This window comes from Tachyglossus aculeatus, chromosome X1, assembly GCF_015852505.1.
Source record: "Tachyglossus aculeatus isolate mTacAcu1 chromosome X1, mTacAcu1.pri, whole genome shotgun sequence".
NCBI lineage: Eukaryota > Metazoa > Chordata > Mammalia > Monotremata > Tachyglossidae > Tachyglossus > Tachyglossus aculeatus.
Genome location: NC_052101.1, coordinates 24547794 through 24559798, shown reverse-complemented (window position 1 = coordinate 24559798; position 12005 = coordinate 24547794). Strand labels below are relative to the sequence as shown.

General features: G+C 45.5%; 1 protein-coding gene across 1 annotated transcript in view; it reads right to left on the bottom strand.

Moving 5' to 3' along the window:
• Positions 1 to 12005, bottom strand: part of SLIT3 (slit guidance ligand 3) — a 625600-nt gene that overhangs the window by 98758 nt on the left and 514837 nt on the right. The window contains exon 15 of the mRNA XM_038771676.1: positions 11087 to 11250. Within this exon, the coding sequence (XP_038627604.1) occupies positions 11087 to 11250 (164 nt within the window). The remainder of the gene's footprint in view (positions 1 to 11086; positions 11251 to 12005) is intronic.

The following is a 12005-nucleotide window of genomic DNA, read 5'->3' as shown; positions in this document are numbered from 1 at the left end:
CATTGGAAAGAGCACAGGCTGGGAGTCAGAGGCCCTGGGTTCTAATCCCAGCTCTGTCACTCGTCTGCTATGGATCCTTGGCAAGCCACTTAACTTCTCTGTGCCTCAGTTACCTCATCTGTAAAAGGGGAATTAAATCCTTCTCCCTGCAACTTAGAAGGTGAGCCCCATTAGGGACAGGGAGTATGTCCAACCTGACTATCGTGTATCTACTCCAGCGCTTAGAACAGAACTTGACCCACAGTAAGCACTTCACAGATACCATACAAATGTAAGAGGGAAAGAAACCCTAATTTTCAACAGCAGCTTTTAGTATGAATAGCTCCCAGGAAGAGAGCAAGAACATCAAATCTGGATTTTTTTTTTAGATCTGATTACTCTCGAGCCTTCTTAAGAGCAACTGGCTTGAGCCTCAGCCTTATGGACAGCCATGCATGCAGTACTCATCTGTGGGCAGAGATCTCAAGAGTAAACTCCAGCCACAGCTGTCTCAGAGGCCTGAGAACGTAACCTGCTCACTGCAAGGACTATTTCCATTACCTCTGGGTAACCGTCAAACTCGAGCAACATTAAGTTCTCTACTACTGTCTCCACCTCCCCCACCCCACGGTGTGTCAGTAAATTTGGAAAGCCCTCTTTCGAGAAAAAGGGTGGCCAAGTGAACACAGCACGGGGCCAGGAGTCAGGAGATGTGGGTTCTAATCCTGTGTCTGCCCCTTGTCTGCTGTGTGACCTTGGGCCAGTCACTTTGTTTCTTTGTGCCTCATCTATTTCCTCATCTGTACGATGGGGATTAAACACCTGCTCTCCCTTTAAAGACTATAAGCCCTATGTGGGTCAGTGCTAGCACAGTCCCATCCAGTTATCCTGTACCTACAGTTATCAGAGAAGCAGCGTGGCTCAGTGGAAAGAGCATGGGCTTTGGAGTCAGTGGTCATGGTTTCAAATCCAGGCTCCGCTAATTGTCAGCTGTGTGACTTTGGGCAAGTCACTTAACTTCTCTGTGCCTCAGTGACCTCATCTGTAAAATGGGGACTGACTGTGAGCCCCCTGTGGGACATCCTGATCACCCTGTATCCCCCCAGCACTTAGAACAGTGCTTTGCACATAGTAAGCGCTTAATAAATGCCATCATTATTATTACCTACCCTAGTGCTTGCACAAAGTAAAAGTAAGTGCCCAATACCACTACTATTACAATATTGATGATAATAATAATAATAATCAGTAGTAACCCTCTATGCTGGGTTCCCAGAATATTTCTTCCATGCTCCACAGGCAGAGAGAACCAGAGAGTTAAAGAGACAGTGAGGGAGGTAAAGAAAGGATAGAAGGAAATTAGGAGTTGCTGAGGTGAAAGTTCTCTGGACAAGCACAGAGTCAGGAATACTAAATAACACACCCAAACAGCTTTGCCAGCCACTCAGAGTCATCCAATAGCTTGCAAACACAGCAGAATCTGATGCCAGTAATCCAGTAAAGTTTACTATTTGACTGTGAGCTGGGCGATCTCTTGGACAGGTGGCCGTTCTATAAAGTTATTCCCATCAGAGAGACTGATGTGAAATCCAGCCATCTGCTTGCAGCCCAAGTGAAGTACATATGTCCATCCCAAATGTGCCACTTGACTGGGATCCACTGCAGAACTCCGAAGGGTGAGATGATGCAAGGGGAACAATTAAACATCACATGGGAGGATCATTCTCTCGAATGCAAATAAATCCCTCTCTATAATCCATAGAGAGAAACGTCCGTGACAGTGCCAAGGAGCATGGCTTGTTTCAACTGCCCCAAACAACTGTACAGTTATGGAATCTGCGGCTGTGTGTTAAGTGGAAGTCTGCGGGGAGACAGCACTTGGGAAATCTTTGTGACCTTTGCTGGAGGGGAGAACATATTTCACTTCAGTATGCACATTTAACCTCCCCACACTCCTCTTAATTTTTTTACTTTTTGCTGTTATGATAGCTGGGGCAAACAAAACAGAACTGATTTGCTGTCTCTGGTCACTCATTCTCCCAGTCTTTATAGCTGATACCCACATTAGAGAGGTGTTGAACCGCGGCTTGGAGAAGGCTGAGGGTGGCCCAGAGTCCTAGGGTGAGGTAGGTGCCACTTTGGGCATACAGCCCAGGGGTCAGAACCCCTGCTTTGCTTTATCCAGACAACGTCCTTTAATGGACGTTGATGGTTTCGAACCCTACCATCAACTCCAAGCTGAAATTCTCAATAAACTACCTTCTGTGTTCTTTAATCATTAAAATTAATAATATTATGCTATGTACATCGTGCATTCATCTTTTATCCACATATAAAACCTTGTTTTATCCACATATCCAACCTTGTTTTGTTTGAGAAAGCAGGCTGGCTTTCTCTTCATAACTGCCAGAATCTGCCAAGGCTCACTGGGCATTTAGAGACGAGGTTGTGATGTTCTTTCTTTCTTTTCCCTGGGACCCCAGTTACCTTTTCCAAGAAATTGAGGTGAGTAGAAAACAACAAAAGGCAGAAATTTTCCCTTCATCTACCCAAATGTAAGGCCCAGGACACTGTGCCACTTGTCTGCTGTGTGACCTTGGGCAAGTCACTTAATTTATATGTGCCTCAGTTACCTCACTTGGGGATTGAGACTGTGAGCCCCATGTGGGATAGGTACTGTGTCCAACTTGATTATCTTGTATCTATCCCAGTGCTTAGAACAGTGCTTGGCACATAGTAAGCACTTAACAAATTCCATTATTATTATTATGATTAGGCTCTGGAATGTTGTCTCCTAGCACCTTTGCTAGGGTGTGGAGCTCAACAGGGTAGCCCAGACTTTCTGCCACCATAGCTGCTCTTTTGACCTGGTTTTTCTCAACCCATTCACTCTTTCCTCTCAAGCTAATCTTCTGACTGGACCTAGCTCTTGCATCCCCTGCCAAGCTCTTTTCCCAGCTTGCGACTCCCACCTTCCCCAAATCTGACCACCACACCCCTTCCCAAGTTCAAAATCCTCCTGAAAACCCACCTCCTCCAATGTACCTTCCCTGATTAATTCCCAGTATCCCAAGTCATGTGAACCCATCAGCCATCTCCAGCATTTATGCAACTTACACCCATTCTCAACATTTCTGCATGAACAATTATTTAGCATATACATTTATTCAGACTGCTCTAGTAGTAAATACTTTCATGTCTTTCCCCCCCTTCAGAATCTACGCTCCTTGTGGGCCAAGAATGTACCACTTGCTAGTTTTGAATGTTCTGAGTCCCTATTAGATTGACTTGCTCCTAGTGGGTGCTAAATCAATCAAGCAATGGTATTTATTGAGCAGTTGCCATGTGCAAAACATTGTACTAGGCACTTGGGAGAACACAGAACAATAGAATTGGTAGACATGATTCCTGCCCTCAAGGAGCTTACAGTCTAATGATGCTATTCCTCCTCCTACTGCTAATTAACTCTGCACCAGAGCCTCACTCATTCACATGGCTGATGGTCTTTGTTAGTGACTGCACTTCTGACAAGCAGGTAAGGCAGCAGAAGTCACTTTGTCACGGGCCAACATACCTCCTGATATTATGCTCTCTGGAGCAAAGAGAAGCAGCATGGTGTAGTGGATAGAGAAATGGGCCTGGGATTTAGGTGGTCATGAGTTCTAATCCCAGCTCTGCCACTTGTCTGCTGTGTGACCTTGGGTGAGTCACTTAATTTTCTGGACCTCAGTTTCCTCAGATGCAAAATGGGGATTAAGACTCTGAGCCCCACATGGGAAAAGGACTATGCAAGTAGTACAGTGCCTGGCAAACAGTGAGTGCTTAACAAATACCATCATCATTATTATTATGTGCAACAGGGACTATGTCCAACCTGATTAGCTTGTAACTACCCCACTACTTAAACAGTGCTTGACACATAGTAAGTGCTTAACAAATACCATCATTATTATTATTATTATTATTATCATTGGAGCTACCAATATCCTGTGATTTTGAATTCCTCTCCACAGAGTGGAACCTCTTCAGTACAAAATCTAGGAAATAGATCAATCCTTTGTTCCACTTGAAAAAATCCTGAAATTTAGGAGACTTCTGAGGAAGCACTACATCTCATGGGTGAAACATTTAAGGTAAGATTATCAAATAAGGAGTCTTGTCCTGGGGATCCAGAGGATTTGGGTTCTGGTCCAAGTTCTACTGCTGCCTCCCTGCATGACCTTTGTAGGTCAATTTCCTCATCTGTAAAATGGAGAGAAGAGTATTCATTCTCACCTACATCACAGGATAAATTGACTTCATATACATGGAAGCACTTTGGAAGTCAACACGCTCTATAATTCATGACACTGTTCGGGATTGACAACCTAGGCCCAATTTCCTATCCACTCTCCTTCCCCATCTTCCCTTCCCTTACATTAGGAAACAATATCCAGGTGAAGTGAGTAGGGCAGTTTGGGGGGAAAAAAAAAATCACTCAACCAGCCACCTCTCAACGCTGGCTGTGGGCAGGTGGCAGTGTCTCAGCCGGCGACGCTCCGGAGGAGAGGACAGGATTCCCAAGAGGCCATGCTGCAGGAAAACACGAAGCCTTCCGTGGTGCTTGACAGAACCATGTTCTGTTTATATTGTTCCACCACATGGTTAGATCAAGCACAAAGGAAAGCCCCATGGCCAGTCAGAGTCAGTGTTAGCCAGCATCAGAGAGAAGAGAGCGTTGAGAGGAAGCAGCGTGGAGAAGCGGAAGCCGGAGATGTCCCTGACTGCTGCAGTCCGCTTCACCCATGCAGAACAAAGGAGCTAGAATTACCGCTGCGTGGGATTCCAGGTGTGCTCTGATTATCCAGCTCAGTTAGTGCAGCAGAGGTGGGGCCCGGAGGCTCCCCAAAACCCTCCCTCAAACACCCACCAACCCGCCCTGGACACAGAGCAGACTGTCTACTAGGACTGCAGACCCGAGATGCCCAGGGACCATGTGCAGAGCATTGGACTAAACTCCCAAGGCTATTCAAGGGAGCACAACAATTGTTGTAACTATTTTTTAAATAGTTAATCCCAGACAATTTCCCATAGAAAGGTGATCTAATATTCCCATGGAGACAAGCACAGAGATATACTTCACCCCAGTCAAAACACTCTGGGTAATAGAATGGAAGAGTTTCCCCTCCTTCACTGAAACAGAATCAAACTGAAAGGATGTCTTCAGAAAGTTTACCCAACATGGGAAGCCTTTGGGGTGGTGTAATCAAATCCTGGGAGTTGGGAGACCTGAGGAGTTTCCAGTCCTGGTTCTGATCAGTCGAAGTCCCCCGGTCCCAGAAAGAATTTGCAATTCATAGAAAAAATTTGTAAATGAGATTTGAAGGAATCAGAATAAACAGGAGCTTCTCCTGCAGGCTTAAAACTGCAGAGAGATTGGCCAAAAAATCTGGTGTTCTGTAGCCTAGGATGCCTTGTTTTCTCCTCCTCCAAGATAAAAGCACCAAACATTCCCAGCGGAGCTTCCTTCTCTGGTTGCTGAAATCTGGGTATGGGCACCTTGTCTTCTTTTTCAGTGGATCTAGGGAAAACTGAAAAACTATCACTCCCTCAAATGGGATTTTTCTCTCTTTTTTTTAATCACACAGCACCTTAAATAGGAGTCTGTTTAGTCCTCTAAAAACAACTGTCCTGCCCTTGATGGGACAGTGACCTAGCAGAGGATATTAGGTGAAGGCCAGGATTGCAAAACAGCAAATTCCAGCCTTCAGTAGTGCTGAGACAGGAGCCAAATCAGGGTTTTCATCTGGGGACCAGAGCAGTAACTAAAATAGCACCTGCAACCATCATCAGCATCCATCAGACTATTGCAATTAATCAATTAATGATATTTATTGGGAGAGCACTGTACTAACCATTTGAAAGAATTCAATACAACAGAGTTGGTAGACTGCTCTCTGTCCAAATGTTTTTGGTCAAGGATTGGTGACGAAAAGAGGGAAGCCATATGTTAGTGTATGTTACATTGAACAAAGAGCAAGAGGCACTATTCTGGTTGTTTTCTCACTCTCTATCTTAACTAGAGACCTGTTTTTGGTATCAGTGGCTGGGACTCTACTTGCAAGACTGTCTTCCTCTCCACAACCCCCATAGAAACTGTCAATATTTTTGTATTGACATACTGATTCCCCTGGCACCCACCAGCTACTTGGTTCTTTTGGCTTAATTGCTTTGGTTCACACTTATGCTTAAAATGACTAGCTATGGGGAAGATGGGTTCCAAGCTGGAAGTTCTGGTACTTGCTAACCACATCTGGCTGTATGGGGATAAAATACTGAACCCCACTGGGTGACAGGGCTGTCCTGGGCATCTTGGATGAGCCCCTCTGCTTTTGCAAATCTCATCGTGAGGACAAATGAACGCACACATACGTGCACACACACACACACACACTCTCTCTCTCCTCCCCGCCCACCCTCAAGTCGAACCAGGCTGTACAACCTGGTACCGTGAGAGTTTAAGAAAGCTTTCATTCTGTGCTTCCTCTTTCAACATCTAGGTCCAAATCCAGTGGGAGAGTCTCTAACCCTCCAGGAAGAAACATGGAAAAACTAACCTGTCTTCTGCAGGGATAAAATAAAACAAAGCAACACCCCAACCCAGAGAGATCCAGGCATTTTGCTCCATTAACTCCCATCATACTGATGTCTCATTGTCGGGCAAAGCAGTGTGATGCAAAGCATATTTTCCTCTTGCCTGGCAAAGAACAGGCATTCACTGAAGGGCTTGATGTGATTATTCTAGCCGATCTTAGCCTAAAGCAATATCCTCACTTGTTTCTTGCCGCGCGCTGGGCGCCACTGATAGTGAGAAGCAGAGAAAACCAGATGCCCCTGCCCAAAGCAGGCTTTCCAAGTTTCAGACGCAGAACTCTGATTGGGCCTTAATTAAATCAATTGTCTCTTCAATAGGGGAGCTCTTAGAGCAAAGTAAAATGCAGAGTTATTATCTGTCAAACACGGTATCCGTCACCCCACACTGCTTTCTCTTCTGGAGTTGCCAGAAAACAGTTGATTTCAGTGACATTGCTCTACGTACTGTATGTGTGCCAATATCCTCACTGTGGGAGAGTCCAAAAAGAAGCTTTAGTTTCAGTGGCACCTTGAGGTCTTTCTTGCTTATCCCTATTTTCTTTCACTGTTTCCTCTCCCTGAGCTTCTTGCCTTGTTTTTCCCTTCCTCCCCCTCATCTGTTAAAACAGAAACATTTTGGAAAATGTATTCCCACTGGAAATTTACAGGGTCCGTCTTCAGTGGCTTGTACATTGCAGGCAATCAAATATAAACCAAACAGGCAATTCTGAGTCAGTTAAATTGTTGGTTCTCTGTTACAGTGTACTCTCCCAAGTGTTTAGTAGAGTGCTCTGCACCCAGCAAGTACTCAATAAATATGACTGATTGATAGCTTCTGATCTGTCAAAGAACCTGTACAGACTATTGCTTGGGCCCCTCCCCTGCCCCCAGATCATTCCAGGTAGATCATTCTTCCTGCCCGAGCTCTCAGCTTCCCCCTGAGACTTCTGGGCAATGCTTTGAATGTCAATGCTTGCTTTATCAGAGATTAGGGGAAAGAACACACAGTTGATGATCAGTTATTCAAGCTGATTAGCCCGCCTTTGGCTTGTCTTCCTACTCTAGGTCCTCTTTCTCTGCCATCTTCACCTCCATTTCCTCTTCAAACTCTTCTCCCTCCCCTTCTCCCACAGCTCAAGATTTGCTAGAGAATGAGGTTGAATCTAATGTCAAAGAGAGGTTTGGGGATTACATGTGGTTTTCAATTATCCTCCCCCTACCACTCTCAGCCCTCCAACCTGGTGGCCCTGGAGCCACAGTTAATTCGGTGAGGGGGGATGGTGATATCCGATTTACTAAAAGGTAGAAGGGGAAATTCAACTCCCCACCCCTCACCTCTCAGTTCCAGTAGGTCCCAGTAGGTTTCTTGGGGCTCTGCTTGAAGGAAAGCTCTTTGAGATTTCTTTCACTTGCTCTTTCCCATGCAAGCTAACCTGGTCTGGGAGCACACTGCTTGGCTCCACATCATCCCCGGCAGTAACAGGTGCTGTCTGGGCCAACTCAACTGCTGCCAGGATGCGTTCTTCCCTCCAACACCCCTTGCTTGGAGCTGCTGAAGGATGGCAGGATGAGAGCAGAGGCTAAACCACAAATCCCTGACCAGGTGTTTCAGCGGACCTGTAACTAGGCGGATTAGGGCCGGCTGGGAGTTGGGAGGGCGGCGGTCAGGACTAACAAGTAGACACCAGATTGTATTTTGGGGAAAGATGGAGCAAGAAGTGTTTAGTTAGTATCCATGATGAGAAGCATTTCTTGGATAGTGGCATAAAGGCGGCACCCTAGAAGGAGAAGGAAGAAAAGGAGGAGGACACTTAGAAGGAAGGTGAATTATTCCAACCTTGATGGCTGCATTCTTTCCTTTTTATGGGAAAAATCCTTGTTGAGCAACACAGCTTCACTGCATTAAATTATATAGGTTCAGAGTAAAATGATAATCCTGTTAGGCAACAAATCAGTGTTGAATATGCTCAATTCTCATCAAGGGAGGCCTTGAATATTCAAGAGGGCAAAATGGCACCCACTTTACAGAAGGGCAGAGGTTGAAGGCCACACATTTTTACTGAGTGCCTATAAGTGCAAATGCCATGTTTGATTCCATGGATATCACTCGGGTGCCTTCCACCTTCTCCCGCTGACTACCTCATTCTCCTTGCCACATTGTGTTTTGTTGTCTGTCTCCCCCTTCTAGACTGTGAGCCCGTTGTTGGGTAGGGACCATCTCTATATGTTGCCGACTTGTACTTCCCAAGCGCTTAGTACAGTGCTCTGCACACAGTAGGCATTCAATAAATACGATTGAAAGAATGAATGAATCTAAACAGGCCCAGGCTCAGATTGATTTCACCTGCATCTGTCTTTGCCATGTCCTTCCTGTGACAGAACTGCCATTCAGGGAGATTCTCAGATAAGGCAGGAAGAAAGACAGGTCAGGGGCTAGAGTCTCCAGAAAAGCAGGGGATAAGTGGCTCATGGATTGATTACTAAATAGCCGATTGATGCTTCTCAGGAAAAAAAATAAAACTCCCTCAAGTGTCTGGAGAGAGTCCAAGAAAAGAGTGAAAGAGAGGGGAAAGGGAGTTGGTTTCAGGGATGCAGAAGCACTTTCAGGCAGGCTGGCCAGATTTTTCCATTCCAGGTCTCATCCCCAGGGCTCAGACTCTCCTATTAGGTAAATTGGGATAAAGTTTTCATCCTACCATTCCTGTTAAAACTCCTAAGTGCCTCAAGACTGGCAGCTGGTTGTGTTTTCTTTTCAAAAAAAAATCTGTGATGCACTTTTAGGAAAAAAAAAACCCACAAAAGCATTTCACTGAAACCACACACACACACACACACACACACACACACACACACACACACACACACACACACACACACATCAATGATACAAATTTGGGCCATATGCCATATGTAGATTTCAGTCTTCCAGTGCAAGTCATCTGCTGCTGATGGCAGTCTACTCTGATTGCAATTCTCTTTTTAGGTCTTTCCTTAGAAAATTAACCCCAGAGAATGAATTGGGAAGACTGGTGGGTGGACGGGATGAGGAGATAAAATGTAACATATCCAAATACATTTCTTGCTGACACACAGATTGCTGAAGGCTGTTAAAACCACTCTAAGAGGCTAGTGCTACCAATCTTTCACCAATGGTAGCGCAATTCATCATGGTATCTTTTTCCAGTGGAAAAAGACCAAAAATGATAGTAATTTTTATCCACACATACTACTAGGTATTCAGTCAGTGAGAGCCATTTTTCTTCCTAATAGGAACTAACGGTCCTTCACGCACACTCACCTGTAGCCCAATAAACATATCGGAAGGCCAGTTAATCAGATAGGAAACTGTCTGGTATGGCTGGGGTTCACCCGCTTAGGACAATGGCACTTTTTTCACCTAATGTATAAAACCTACTAAAGTTTCATAGCTACAAATGAACCAATGAAGGCATAAAACACGTAGGAAGAAGAGAACAAGAACAGCCAGCCAGAAAAGACTCAATTTGAAACGAAATTATTTCCTGCAAGATTCCAAGGCAGTACTCTACTAGAAGCAGAGCAGTCTAGTGAAAAGAGCATGAGCCTAGCAGTCAGGATAACTGGGTTCTAATTCCAGCTCTGTCAGTTGCCTGCGGTGTGATCTTGGGCAAGCCACTTAAGTTCTCTGTGCCTCAGTTTCCTCATCTGTTAAATAAGGATTAAATACCTGTCCTCTTTCTCCTTTAAACTGGGAGCCCTGTGTGGAACGGGGACTGTGTCTGAACTGATTGTATTGTAGCCAATTCAGGGTTTACTACGATTGTTATTAACTCACAGAGTTTTCTCATCTTGGTGATCAAAGATCAGTTGGTAGTTCAGAGGCAAAATGGATAAGAAGGCTGGGAGAGACAAGTTGGCTCACATATCTATTCTATTTATTTTATTTTGTTAGTATGTTTGGTTTTGTTCTCTGTCTCCCCCTTTTAGACTGTGAGCCCACTGTTGGGTAGGGACTGTCTCTGTATGTTGCCAATTTGTACTTCCCAAGCGCTTAGTACAGTGCTCTGCACATAGTAAGCGCTCAATAAATACGATTGATGATGATGATGATGATACCACCTGAGGCCAGGGCTGGGTGAGCCTTGAACCCACCCACAGTCCTCCACTCTTAAAACAAAACCAAACCAAGCCAGTTTTGAAGACCTTAGAACATCCCCAAGGAAATACCACCTTCACCATCTCTCATGTCCCTCAGCCAACTCTATGACAAGTTGCTGAATCTGCTTTGGATTTTTTTCTGCTTCCTCCTTCCCCCGCCCCTGATTTTTGTTTTATTTTAAATCCACAAGGTAATTGGTTTTCTGGAAGGCTAACCAAATTTTCCAAATTTAATTTGCAAAGATGCTCCCAAGGATCCATTATAACAAACACTGTCCTGCAGATTCGATTAGCAGGCTCTCTGGAGCTGCTTATTTCTGAATTGAGAGTGCAGCCCGGCCCCGGGTAACCCAATTACCTGAGCAGCGGAACTTCTTGCTCTTGATCTGGCTGATGCGTTTGTTGGCAAGCCGACGCGGGCTGCTGCAGCGCGCCCCGCTGGTCTCTATCGGATTATCCTGCAGGTAATCAGCCAGCCACTTCAAATGGCAGTCGCACACAAATGGGTTCTGGGCTAAATGTCTGCGAGAGGGATGGGATGTTTAATCAGAAGTGACCCGTGACACTGCACTCCATCATCGCTCCTCTCCGACGCAAGCCCGAGGAACGGCATAAATCGAATCAGAGTCCTGCTCGGGCCTGGGGAGGGAGGTGGGGAGGGCAGCTGCACTGGACAGTGGCTGTCCACAAAAAAAAACTTACCGTGGTTTACGATTCATTTATCTCTCGATCAGCTCTGCTGCCTGGCAGCAGGAGGCACAAAAATGAGGGGCAACCAGCTGTCGGACCCAGGTCTTCCTGCCTTCTCTTCCACCCACAGACTGCCCGCAGAGGCTCCCTCTGGGGCTCAGCCAGAACAGCCTCCACAGGCATCTCTGTGGGTTCCCTTTCCTGGTTGACACTTTTTGTATCCGGGGCTAATTTAGGACCTCATCACTCCTGGAGTCTTAAAAATCAGATCCACCTTAGAGCTCTAAGCCAAAAGGGAGGCTGAGAAGTGGGAGTTCACAAATCCTCAAAGTTTTCAAAGCCCTCTCCACTGGCAAGTGGACATACCCTTGTGCTGTCAGACATGCCTGAGATTTCAGGTGCCTAGAGAGGCCTTAACATCTCTGTTTGACCCTCAAAGAAGCTCTCATAGTGTTCCCTTAATCCCTTGACTTTGGAAATGACTTCTGAGGCTCTTTTTAGAAATGCTGTAGAATAGACCGGTGCTTCTATGATCGATCCCTAGGTCCAGGGAGAAAGGCTCAAACTGGACAGAGATTTTGCAAATA